Here is a 14,098-nt window from a genome sequence, read left to right as displayed (position 1 = left end):
TTTTAGATAACAGGGCACCTTCACCTCCATTACCTCACTTGATCGTCACTACAGTCAGGTGAAGAAGTGTACGTCCACCCAGTTAAATGTGTGTATTTGTGTACCTGTGTATGTGCAAAACATCATGGCCTTCCAGTAGTTTCTGTTTCAAGTTTCTAAATTTGAAAGTTAGAATACTGTAATGGGACCTGTAAAGAAATCACGTTCTAATTCTTTCTACCGTGCACTCTAAGAAGTTGGTTAGTTTGGGACAGTTAAGAAGAAAAAGAGTCGCCTCTTGCTAAAGGGAAAGATTATAGCTTCATGGGGTAGAGTAATACAACCAAGCCGTGTACCTTATTTCTTTTTACTTCCTCCATGCCATTGTTCTGAATGTCCTTCATCCAGATTATCATATTAAGCATCTACTCTGGAGTGCTGGAGAGATGCCTCAGTGGCTAAGAGCACTTGCTGCTCTTCCAAGAGGACCCAATTCAGATACCAATGCCTGCATCCCAACAGCTCACGACTGCCTGTAACTCCAGCTCCAGAAGATCCCATGGGATGCTCTTTGTACCCTCTCGGGTTACCTGGGCGCGTGCGTGCGCGCACACACAAGCACACACATGTGTACACTCATGCACACACATTCATGCATGCACATGTACACACACATGCACACACAAACACACACAATCTTTAACAAAAAGAATCCATTGTGTCCCAGGAGCTGAGCTTGCTGCTGAGGGCACTTTGAGCAGGTGGTCAGGTCTCATGCCCATTGCCTGTGTTTGGAGGCGAGGGTCACAGTCTTTCTATTTTTACAGCTCTGAAGGATGGCTATGAGAAGGTAGAGCAAGACCTTCCTGACTTTGAGGACCTCGAGGGAGCAGCAAGGGCCCTGATGCGGCTGCAGGATGTGTACATGCTCAACGTGAAGGGCTTGGCTCGAGGCGTCTTCCAGAGGGTCACGGGCTCCTCCATCACTGACCTGTACAGTCCCAGGCAGCTCTTCTCTCTCACAGCGGATGACTGCTTCCAAGTTGGCAAGGTGACATGCAAAGAAGGCAACTGCTCGATTCTACTTCCTTATGGATGAAGTGTGTCTCAGCTGTCTTTAGGTATTCCCTTTGCTTGAGGTCATGACAGGGTAGATCACTAAGACTGCATTGCAAAATAAGAGGAGCCAAATTGAACCCCATCTTTTAGCTTCCCATGCTCTTGCCACAGGGATGTGAAGTCATCATATACTTAGGGCACAAGAAAAGCTTTTCTTTTCTTCCCAACAGGGTATTGTATATCCCAGGCTGGTGTTAAACTTGCCAGGGTCTTCCTGCCTCTACCTCTCCAGTGCTGGGATTACACCATGCCCATTTTTGCAGGGCTAGAAACCAAACCCAGGGTCTCATGTGTGCTTAACCAAGCACTTGAGCAACTGAGATACATCGTTTGCACACAAAATGGCTGGCCAGGCTGATAGACATAAACTAGGCAAAAGCCATCATTTTTTTTGAAATTCTAACTATAAACCCTAGAGTATCTGAACTATGGGTGGAAAGCAGAGAGAAGGGTAAACAGGAGGTTCTAGATGGCAATGTGAAGGTAAGATCACAGAAAGGGCCGACCGAGATGCTCTGGAACCCTTTGCTTTGTTCCCCAAGTACTTAAAAATATTCCGTTAAGTTTGCTAGGCCCAAGAATAGCCTCACAAGAGACAGCTATATCAGGGTCCTTTCAGCAAAATCTTGCTAGTGTATGCAATGGTGTCAGTGTTTGGAGTCTGATTATGGGATGGATTCCCCAGGTATGGCAGTCTCTAGATGGTCCATCCTTTCGTCTCAGCTCCAAACTTTGTCTCTGTAACTCCTTCCTTGGGTGTTTTGTTCCCAATTCTAAGAAGGGGCAAAGTGTCCACACTTTGGTCTTTGGTCTTCTTGAGTTTCATGTGTTTTACAAATTGTTATCTTATATCTTGGGTATTCTAAGTATCTGGGCTAATATCCACTTATCAGTGAGTACATATCATGTGAGTTCTTTTGTGATTGGTTTACCTCACTCAGGGTGATGCCCTCCAGGTCCATCCATTTGCCTAGGAATTTCATAAATTCATTCTTTTTAATAGCTGAGTAGTACTCCATTGTGTAAATGTACCACATTTTCTGTATCCATTCCTCTGTTGAGGAGCATCTGAGTTCTTTCCAACTTCTGGCTATTATAAATAAGGCTGCTATGAACATAGTGGAGCATGTGTCTTACCGGTTGGAACATCTTCTGGATATATGCCCAGGAGAGGTATTGCGGAATCCTCCGGTAGTACTATGTCCAATTTTCTGAGGAACCGCCAGACTGATTTCCAGAGTGGTTGTACAAGCTTGCAATCCCACCAACAATGGAGGAGTGTTCCTCTTTCCCCACATCCTAGCCAGCATCTGCTGTCACCCGAATTTTTGATCTTAGCCATTCTGACTGGTGTGAGGTAGAATCTCAGGGTTGTTTTGATTTGCATTTCCCTGATGATAAAGGATGCTGAACATTTTTTCAGGTGCTTCTCAGCCATTTGGTATTCCTCAGGTGAGAATTCTTTGTTTAGCTCTGAGCCCCATTTTTAATGGGGTTATTTGATTTTCTGGAGTCCACCTTCTTGAGTTCTTTATATATATTGGATATTAGTCCCCTATCTGATTTAGGATAAGTAAAGATCCTTTCCCAATCTGTTGGTGGCCTTTTTGTCTTATTGACAGTGTCTTTTGCTTTACAGAAGCTTTGCAATTTTATGAGGTCCCATTTGTCGATTCTCAATCTTACAACACAAGCCATTGCTGTTCTATTCAGGAATTTTTCCCCTGTGCTCATATATTCGAGGCTTTTCCCCACTTTCTCCTCTATAAGTTTCACTCTCTCTGGTTTTATGTGGCGTTCCTTGATCCACTTAGATTTGACCTTAGTACAAGGAGATAGGAATGGATCAATTCGCATTCTTCTACATGATAACCGCCAGTTGTGCCAGCACCATTTGTTGAAAATGCTGGTTTTTTTTCCACTGGATGGTTTTAGCTCCCTTGTCAAAGATCAAGTGACCATAGGTGTGTGGGTTTATTTCTGGGTCTTCAATTCTATTCCATTGGTCTACTTGTCTGTCGCTATACCAGTACCATGCAGTTTTTATCACAATTGCTCTGTAGTACAGCTTTGGGTCAGGCATGGTGATTCCCCCCAGAGGTTCTTTTATCCTTGAGAAGAGTTTTTGCTATCCTAGGTTTTTTGTTATTCCAGATGAATTTGCAGATTGCTCTTTCTAATTGGATGGATCACAGGGCCCCCAATGGAGGAGCTAGAGAAAGTAACCAAGGAGCTAAAGGGATCTGCAACCCTATAGGTGGAACAACAATATGAACTAACCATTACCCTCTGGAGCTCGTGTCTCTAGCTGCATATGTAGTAGAAGGTGGCCTAGTCAGCCATCAGTGGAAAGAGAGGCCCATTGGTCTTGCAAAGTTTATATGCCTCAGTACAGGGGAACACCAGGGCCAAGAAGTGGGAGTGGGTAGGTAGGGGAGTGGGGGGGGGGAGAGTGGGGGGGGAAGGCATGGGGGACTTTTGGGATAGCATTGGAAATGTAAATGAAGAAAATACCTAATAAAAAAAGGGGGAAATATTCCGTTAAGTTAGTGTAAAACAACCAAGGCTGTGCACGGCGATGTTACCTGAGGAAACAGACTTCAGGGATCACCCATAGGTGTATGTTGCTGATAATTGCTCATACTGAGTTGTTTTATAAGATACTCTTTCCCCGCCTTACCTTCAAAGGTATGTTATACCTTTAGAAGATATTTACTGCAGGAAAGTGTTACTGTTTTTTTCCTTCCTACCCCAATGTTCATTAACAATGTGCTCCATGGTCCTAGTTCCAGGCTTGGGGAATCAGTCTCCCAGACCTACACAGAGTGGGTTCTCTGCTTACTGCTTCTCTCTATATCTCTCTCTCTCCTCTCTCTGCAGTCTTGAGGAGCAGAGTCCTGCCATGAGCATGGCTAGTTCAACTAGTTGAGTGCACAGTACCAGTAAGTGCTCACTAATGGAGCCTCTTGGCCGTGTATTGAAAACCATAAACCATATGCTGAAAATTTTGTAAGCTTAACTTCCTGAGAGTCTTGCTGCAAATCTTTATTTATTTGAAAGACAATGCATTTCAAATGTGTCTGTATTTATTTAAGAGATAATGAATTTCAAATGTAGAGGTGGTAATGAAGAAGTATTAAAAAAGTATAGCAAAGTAAAAACAAAATTCAAGGCTTTTGGGCCCAGGCTTGGGAGTGTAGCCTTTGTGGCTTAGTGTTCCAGGTACTGGTCATAAAACAGATAGCGACATTCCTCCACCTACCAGCTTCCTGGGTTCAATTCAAAGAATGGCACCCTGACCATTACTGGAACCTGCAATGCAAATGTGCTATCTTTAGGGGCTCTTAGATTGTTAGGGGCTCTTAGAAACTGCCTTGAGAGATAACCTGACACTTGTGACTTTATACTTCCTTGTGACTCTTAACTGGTATTTTTGGTATTTTCCAACAACGCCCTCCCCACCTCCATGAATTGTGGTTTCTTCCTTTAAATACCCCCTTACTCAGCTACTCGGCGCGCCATGGTCCTCTACCCCTGCGTGGTGTATGACCATGGGCCCGAGAACGCTCTCGAATAAAAATCCTCTTGCAGTTGCAGCAAGATCGTTTCTTGTGGGTGATTTTGGGGTGTCGCCTCTCCTGAGTCAGAACGTGAGGGAGTCCTCACGTTGTGGGTCTTTCATTTGGTGCATTGGCCGGGAAACGCGACCACCCCTCACACCCGAGAACCGACTTGGAGGTATGGGGATCCCCTCTTGTGTGTGTGCCGGCCGGTGTCTCTGTTTTGAGTGTCTGTTTTCTGAAACGAACATTGGAACATGTGCTTGTTGTGTTGGGTTATTTATGTCTTGTCCTATGTTTCTGAAGCATGGCGAAGTCTGAGTTCGGATCCATCAGAGTTTATTAAATTTGTGTCTTGGTTTTCGGGTTGCGAGATCGTGGGTTCGAGTCCCACCTCGTGCCTTGGTTTTACACCTGGCAGAGTGAAATTTGTGTCTTGGTTTTCGGGTTGCGAGATCGTGGGTTCGAGTCCCACCTCGTGCCTTGGTTTTACACCTGGCAGAGTGAGGAACAAGTGTGCTTCTCTGGTTTTGGTCGTCTAGGTAGAAATGGATGCTGGTGTTTGTAGACGATGGGGTGATGGGGTCTGAAATGCGCGCGCGGTTGGTATTTGCAGCTGTCCTTTTGGGCCGTAAGGACCGGAGGACTGTGGTCAGCAGACGTGCTAGGAGGACCACAGGCTGTGGCCCTGGGGGACACCCCGGGAGGTAAGGAGAGCCAGGGACCCCTGGCCGTCTCCGGATCGGTCAGAGGGACCGAGTTCTGTTGAAGCGGAAGCTTCCCCCTCCAAAATCGTCTAATTCTCTTGCCTGCTTGTAGAGGACAAGAAAGGGTCGAATGTGTCTGGATCTGTTGGTTTCTGTTTTATGTGTTTTTGTGTATGTGTTTAGAGCTATGTGAAAATCTAGAAAAGCAAAGGTAATTCTCATAGGTGCTTTATACCCTGACTAGAGATAGTTTACACCTGAGATGTGAAAAAATGGGTTTTGAGAAAAGCAGTACTCTCCGACTATCTGGGGATAATTTGGTAAAAAATAAAATAAAATAAACAGTATTAATTGGTCTTTGGAGCCCTGCACCTGTAGTTAGGAATCTAGTGTGGCTAGAGAAGTCCTGCTAGGAGCTGATTATAAATGCTGCTCTTATAGGGACCAGCAGCTTCTCAAGTTCTACAAAAATCTCTGTGCTTGTGATAATTAGATTCATCAGGTGACAAGGTGCTCCTCTCTTGAAGTTACAGCTAGAAAAATTAAGAATTTTGGTTGGTTTAAATGAGCAAATGTATGCGGCCATTTCATTTTTGTTTCTAAATAGTTTCAAAAGTATAAATATGTTTTTATATGTCTTGGTTATAGATTAGTGGCTCATAAGTTATTAGTTATGATTAAAAATTTGTAACATTGGTAACAAAAAGTTGACTTAAAACTGGTAACTCTGGGTTAGAGTAATTTAGAACTACAACATGCAGCATAAGACAATCCATGGGAACAGGTCTCTAAAGATACGCCTAAATTGAGTAATATTCTATGTAATTCTTATCCTAGAAATCCGATTTATAAAAGATAAGATTTAGGGTAGTGTCTTTTTGAAATATTGGCAGCTACACCTTCTTGTGTTTGTGTGCAGGAACAGGCCACCAAAATTTGTAGCAAGTAATGTTTTTGGAGTTCATTTTTAAAGAAAAAACTAGATTGTTTTCACTGTTAAAATTGGGTTTTGCTACTCAAAATTGTGGTTGTACTCTTATGTTACAAGAGAAATTAAAGGTTTCTCCCAAATCGCAGCCACCAGCCAATTCGGCTCCTCCAAAATCTATGAAGCCTCCTGAGTGGCCTAGTCCACAACCTTCCCCTTATCCACAGCCTCAACCCCAGCTGCCGAGGGAACCCTAAACCCCTCGGGGTGTCGAGAGGCGGACCACTGCGGGTACATGGAGCTGCAGAGCACAGAGTCCGGGAGGACTCTGGTGGACCCGCCCAAACTTTAACCCTTCAGTACTGGTCATTTTCCTCTGCTGGTATTTACTAACCACCCCCTTTCTCAGGATCCCCAATGCCTCACAGGGTTGGTAGAGTTCCTTATGTTTTCTCATCAGCCTACTTGAGATGATTGTCAACAGCTGTTGCAGATGCTCTTAACAACCAAAGAGCGAGAGAGAATTCTGTTAGAGGCTAGAAAAATAGCCCGGGAGCCAACGGGCGGTCTACACAGCTACAAAATGAGATTGACATGGGATTCCTTTTGACTCGCCCCAGTTGCGACTGCAACATGGCTGAAGGTAAGGAGAGCTTGAAAATCTAACGCCAGGCTCTGGTCTCCAAGGTGCCTCGAGACAGGCCCACTAATTTGGCTAAGGTAAGAGGTAATGCAGGGGCCGATCGAACCTCCCTCAATGTTCCTTGAAAGGCTTATGGAAGCCTTCAGGCAGTTCACTCCCTTTGATCTTACCTAGGAAGCCCAGAAGGCCTCAGTGGCCTGGCCGGCCTTCATAAGGCAGTTGGCTCCCGATATCAGAAAGAAACTTCAGAGATTAAAAGGTGTATTATGAGAGGGAGACAGTTATGTGATCTAGTGAAAGAGGCAGAGAAAGTGTGTGTGAGAGAGAGAGAGGCGGGAGGCAGAAGAAAGAGAAAACAGGAGGGATCGTAGACAAGAGAGAAATTTGACTAGAATCTTGGCCACAGTGATAGGAGAGAAAGAAAAAGACAGGATCTAGACAAGAAACCTGGGCAACTGAAGACCGAGCCTCAGCTAAAAAGACTCAGCTGTGTCAGACTGAAGTTACTTACTTGAGATACACCCTTCGAGACGGGAAGTAGTGGCTAACTACGCCAAGGCAAGTAAGAAAATTCTTGGGTACTTGCTGGCTTCTACAGACTCTAGACACCTGGGTTGGCGACCTTAGCTTCCCATTGTACCTCCTAACCAAGGAAGGGGAAGTGTTTGTGTGGATCCCAGATCACCTGAAAGCCTTTAGAAAAATAAAACAGGCCCTACTGATGGCCAGCCTTTGTCTGACCTAACCAAGCCTTTCACTCTTTATGTGGAAGAGAGATCAGGGGTCACCAGAGGAGTCCTTTCTCAGACTTTGGGACTTTAAAAAAGGCCAGTGGCTTACCTAACCAAGAAGTTACACCCTGTTGCCAGCGGGTGGTTTTCTTGCCTGTAAGCTATTACTGCCATAATCTGCTTGTCAAGGATGCTGATAAGCTCACTCTGGGACAGCAACTAGCTGTAATGGCATCCCACGCTCTTGAAAGCATTATCTGAAAGCCCCCTGACTGATAGATGACTACCAACGCTCCTGTGACACATCAGAACTTTTTGTTGACTGAACGAGTGACCTTCGCTTCATTCCACCTGCTGTCCCACTGTGTGAGACTGCACCTACTCACCACTGCGCTGAAATGATCTGAAGGATCAGATCAGCCTTGGCCTGAGGGTTCGAGCTGGTACACTGATGACAGCAGCCTCAAGGTTAAAGGTAAGCAGAAGGCGGGGACAGCAGTATGGTGGTGGACAGAAAGCAAGTGATCTAGGCCAGCAGCCTCCCTGAAGGGACGTCGGCCCAGAAAGCTGAACTTGTGACTTTGAGACAAGGTCCATAAATGGCAAAAGAAAAGTCTACACTGACAGCAGGTATGCTTTTGCCACTGTACGGAGCAATATACAGACAAAGAGGGCTGTTGACATCTGCAGAAAAAGACCTAAGATGCTGTGGCTAAAGAAAATCAGATAGCAGATCTAACTACCAAACAGGTGACTCAAGGAGCAATGATCCTGGCAGTCAAGGAGCCTAAAGATTATTATGACATCAGAGAGACCAGCTTTAGATACACCCCTGAGCACTATCAAGTTTGGACAGTATTTGACCCACCTGGGGGCCAAGAAATTCAAAGGTGTGGTTAGGTCCTTTGACTGCTATGTTACAGGACTCTCTGACTTGGCAGAAGAAATAGCCAAAAGCTGCAAGGCCTGTGCTATGACGAGGTAGAATTTACAGAAATTAAGCCAGCTAGATATTGCAACAAGTACTTGTTAGTGTTTATAGACACCGTTTCAAGATGGATAAAAGCCTTTCCTACCAGGACTGAAGATCCTAAAAGAAATCTTCCCAAGGTAATGGACCTGCCTTTGTTGCCCAGGTAAATCAGGGACTGGCCAAGATATTAGAGATTAGTTAAAAGTTACATTGTGCATGCAGGCCCCAAAGCTCAGGACAGGTAGAGAAAATAAATAGAACCAAATTGACAGCGGAGACTGGCGCCAATAATTGGATAGCTCTCCTACCCTTTGCTCTTCAGGGTTAAAAACACCCCTGGACAGTTTAGACTGACCCCCTTATGAATTACTCTACAGGGGGCCCCCTCCACTGGTAAAAATAGCCTCTGTACATAGTGCTGACATGCTGCTTTCCCAGCCTTTGTTCTCTAGGCTCAAGGTGCTCCAGTGAGTGAGACAGCGAGCAAAAAGCAGCTCCAGAAGGCCTGCTCCAGAAGACCTGCTAGACATCTCCACGCAGAAAACCTTGAGCCTCGGATGGAAAGGCCCTTATCTTGTACTCTTGACCACCCTACTTTCTACCTTTATGGGACCCCTTTTGATTTTGCTTCTGCTTTTCATTATAGGTCCATGTGTGTTAAATAGGCAAGTCACCTTTATTAAAACAAGAATTAATGCAGTGTGGCTTTTAGTTTTGAGATAACAGTACCATGCCCTAAAGGATCAACTATGTCAGGGAGAAGATAGTGTCTAGTTCTAAGATTAGAACTATTGACTAGAAGAAGTGGGGAATGAAGAAGTATTAAAAAAGTATAGCAAAGTAAAAACAAAATTCAAGGCTTTTGGGCCCAGGCTTGGGAGTGTAGCCTTTGTGGCTTAGTGTTCCAGGTACTGGTCATAAAACAGATAGCGACATTCCTCCACCTACCAGCTTCCTGGGTTCAATTCAAAGAATGGCACCCTGACCATTACTGGAACCTGCAATGCAAATGTGCTATCTTTAGGGGCTCTTAGATTGTTAGGGGCTCTTAGAAACTGCCTTGAGAGATAACCTGACACTTGTGACTTTATACTTCCTTGTGACTCTTAACTGGTATTTTTGGTATTTTCCAACAACGCCCTCCCCACCTCCATGAATTGTGGTTTCTTCCTTTAAATACCCCCTTACTCAGCTACTCGGCGCGCCATGGTCCTCTACCCCTGCGTGGTGTATGACCATGGGCCCGAGAACGCTCTCGAATAAAAATCCTCTTGCAGTTGCAGCAAGATCGTTTCTTGTGGGTGATTTTGGGGTGTCGCCTCTCCTGAGTCAGAACGTGAGGGAGTCCTCACGTTGTGGGTCTTTCAGTACCTAGGACAATATCAAAAGCAGTTTTATCTATCTATCTATCTATCTATCTATCTATCTATCTATCTATATCTTTCTATCTATCTATCATCTATCTATCTATCTATCTATCTATCTATCTATCTATCTATCATCTATCTATCTATCTTTCTATCTATCTATCTATCTATCTATCTATCTATCTATCTATCTTTCTATCTATCTATCTATCTTTCTTTCTTTCTATCTATCTATCTATCTATCTATCTATCTATCTTTCTATCTATCTTTCTATCTATCTATCTATCTATCTATCTATCTGTCATGTATGTGTATGTGTGTATATACACAGTTATATCTATAAATGCAGTGAAATTAATTTTCAATTTGGCTATATTAATTACACATTTTTCCTTCCTCCTACCATGTCACCACCACCCAGGTCACCAGTGTCCTCTCCCTGCAGGGCATTATCTTCTGGGGTTGGCTTCCTCACTCTGCAGTTTATACTATAATGCATTTCTGTTGTCATATGCATTAATTGTTCATTTTTTAAAGACATTTTAAGGTGTGAGTGTCTTGCTCACATGTATGTCTGTGTACCATGTGCAAACCTAGTGCCTTCAGAGGTCAGAAGATGGTGTCAGATCCCCTGGAACTGGAGTTATGGACACTTGAGAGTAATGGGAATCCAACCCAGGTCCTCTACAAGAGCAGCCAGTGCTCTGAAATGCTGAGCCGTCTCTCTAGCCCAGTACTTCATTTTTACGATCTATAATGTGGATATGCCATAAATTGTTTAGTCTCTTGTTGCTATAAGCTCAGACTACCTGCTGTCTGAGCTACTGTGAGGAAGGGATGCTATTAGCATTCTTACTCCATCCTGTGGCTGCTTGTGCTCATTTTTCTCTCTATCTCCCTCTGTAGCCCAGGCTGGTCTCAGCCTCCCAAATCCTACACAGCTGAAGCATCTGCTAATGCGCTCACTGCTTAAGTTTTCAGCTAAATTTCTGCTTCTACCACCTGGCAGTTAACATTTTTTTCTTTGGAAACATGTAAGTGCTTTGTGTATTTTGTTTAAAATGTCTAAATATTTGTTTTTGGAAGAATTTAGGTTATGCTGATCTACCATATTGTGAGGACTTGAAATTCCCCATGAAAATATCAGATAAATGGTTAGGAGTGGGCTGGTGAGATGGCTCAACGGTTAAGAGCGCTGACTGCTCTTCCAAAGGTCCTGAGTTCAAATCCCAGCAACCACATGGTGGCTCACAACCATCTGTAACGAAATCTGATGCTCTCTTCTGGAGTGTATGAAGACAGCTACAGTGTACTTACATATAATAAATAAATAAATAAATAAATAAATAAATAAATATTTTAAAAATGGTTAGGACTGGGCTATTGCTCCCTAGCATGCATGAAACTCTGGATTCAATCTTCAGCATCACTTATATACATACACATAAAACACATACATACACACTGCATATATCCATATATATATACTACATACACACATCACACACATACCACACATATCCATATATATACTACACATATAAATATATATATATATATATTACATACACATACCATATACATACACTTCCCCTAACATACATACATACCACATACATACCACATGTATACATATATATACTACACATACCACACATACCACATAAGTATACCACACATACCATATTATACATATACATACATACTATATACTGCCCCCATGTATTTACACATCACACACCATATATACACACATATACATACCACACACATGTACATATACACACAACATACACAGTTAATTTAACTGGAAAAGTTTAGGTTATCATCAACATCATTATTATCATTATTCAGTTAAACATTTTTTACAAATTAGAAATGGGTAGAGAACAAGCAAAACAGCGCCAGCAGCTACTGGCAGGCCTGAGCTGGGAGCTGCTCTATTATTCTGGCTGCAGAGCAGCAGCAGCTCCAGGGCCTGCCCTGACTGGCAGTTACACCTCGGTGAAGTCATTCGGGAAGATTTTCCCAACTCGGTGACTTTGTAATTCCATGTTGCTTCCATGTTGACTTCCAGGAAATTCTCCCCAAAGGTCTGGCATTCTACTTAACTGTAAGCCGGTGGGAGACCTGAGCTATGTCTGCTACATGCTGCCCTGTTTTCTGGCATCCCAACATTTAATGAGAACTGACCTGCTCAGTTACCACAGCATTCCCACTGCCTGCCACCATTCCAGTGCTGACTGTGTTGTCCTGGGGGATTGGTTTGTTCACAAGCCTTCGTTGACCTTCAGGAGAAGCACTGCATGCACGGGTCATCAGAAAGTACTGACTAGTGACATGTATCTCATCCTCACAGAGCTACCACAATGTCCTTCTAAGAACCCAGTCACGCCTGCAGAAGGCCACGTGCATACCCCTCGTGCTCACTTTTCTGTTTCCTTCACGCTAGACCCCAGGGACTTCTGTGAGCAGAATGATAACTTTGCTGTTCTCTCGTCTTAAAGAGCCCTTCCTCCCAACCCTGTCCACTGAAATCCTTTTCCTTCTTTGAGAAAGGTCCAGCTCAGATGCCGCTCTGCAAATCGGCTAGGACCTGAAGCCTCTTCCCTTCTCCATGCCTGCATGCGTTTTGCATTTTCCTTAAAACTTCAGCACCGCGCTGCCCCTTCCTGCACTTACTTGAGTTCATCTCTCTCGCCTCCTCCAACGCAGAGCCCTGCCTTTTTGCCATAAGCACAATGCTTCATACTAGTGTTATCTAACAGATTGTTAGATATCTAGCGTATTGTTAGATAATAGACACCAAACTGAATAATAAGGAATTTGAGAGTGGCTAGTCTTCTGGGACTCATGCGTCTCCTTCTCTGTGTATTCAGATGATGTCCTTGTCTCTGTCTATGAACTGAAGCCCAGCTGTGGCTCATGTTCCCTGCAGGTGGCCTATGACACGGGGGATTACTACCATGCCATCCCATGGCTGGAGGAAGCTGTCAGTCTCTTCCGGAGAGCCTACGGAGAGTGGAAGACAGAGGACGAGGCCAGTCTGGAAGACGCCCTGGATTACTTGGCCTTTGCCTGTTTCCAGGTAGGAGAGCGATGAAGCTCATTGTTAGCACAGTCAGTACAGTGTTCTATATCACTTTCAGATTTCTTTACTCTTCCTGGAGTGTGTGGGGACCGAGTGTAAGGCTGTTGTTTTACCATCACCACAGATTAAATGTAAGTAAATCAAGCTTCCGAAAACTCTTAACCTTCCAGGATACTTACAGAGGTGGGTGTGGGTTACAGAACCCACATCTTAACCTAAGACTAGAGTGCTAACTAACGCGTGGACCACTTCACAGTCTTCACATGTCTCATCACAGGTTCTCTTCTACTTGCTAGTGCAGCCGCCCCACAGGTGTTTGATGGGACCACAGTCAATGCAGGGCACTCATTGTCGCCTCAGTAACCCATGACTCCTCACTGCTAACGGAACATAATGTTGCTATGAAGGGAGAAGTTAGGCTATCCTCTCCCACCTGACACTGAATCCAGCTGAAATGTGGCCATTGTTGGCTACAGAGGTGACATCTTTATCCCATTGTACCAGCCTGAGGGCCTCCTGCCGCTCTCTTCTTTCCTAGGTATTGTTGATCTCCTGCCTGCTGCATCACACATAGACACCTCTCACCCAAAATATAGCAATGTCCATCTTTCCCTATGACTAACTTCATTTCTCACCAATTGTACAGTTCTCAAGAATAGGTTGGGGAAAAGAAAACAAAAACAAAAAAACAAACCGCCATCTGGCAGGTTCCATGGAGTTTCCAAAGTTAACGATCCAGGCAACATGTTCCCTGATGTTGGTTTTTGGAAGATTCTGGGAGTTGAGCCTGGGGTGTGGTAGGCAAGTGCCCTACCACAGAACTACACCCCAGCCCCGTGCGTGCATTTTCTCTCTGTCTTCCTGAGAAAAGAGGGAGCCTGTGTGTGATCAAATACCTTGCTGAGAGGACAGATTTATCCTCAGAGCAGAGAACAGTCTGTCCTTCTTGGTACGTGGATCTTAGCTACGTGCACGGGACATGGGACATGGGACGTGGGA

The 14,098-nt window shown here is 44.3% G+C and overlaps 1 protein-coding gene across 1 annotated transcript in view; it reads left to right on the top strand.

The window, feature by feature from the left end:
* The window catches only part of P4ha3 (prolyl 4-hydroxylase subunit alpha 3), a 41,745-nt gene that overhangs the window by 7,223 nt on the left and 20,424 nt on the right, over positions 1–14,098 (top strand). The window contains exons 3-4 of the mRNA XM_021167959.3: positions 807–1,030; positions 12,947–13,096. Of these exons, the coding sequence (XP_021023618.2) occupies positions 807–1,030; positions 12,947–13,096 (374 nt within the window). The remainder of the gene's footprint in view (positions 1–806; positions 1,031–12,946; positions 13,097–14,098) is intronic.

This window comes from Mus caroli, unplaced genomic scaffold (genome assembly GCF_978045245.1).
Source record: "Mus caroli unplaced genomic scaffold, Mus_caroli_1 scaffold_8, whole genome shotgun sequence".
Classification (NCBI taxonomy): Eukaryota; Metazoa; Chordata; class Mammalia; order Rodentia; family Muridae; genus Mus; species Mus caroli.
This window is presented reverse-complemented; position numbering and strand designations above follow the sequence as displayed.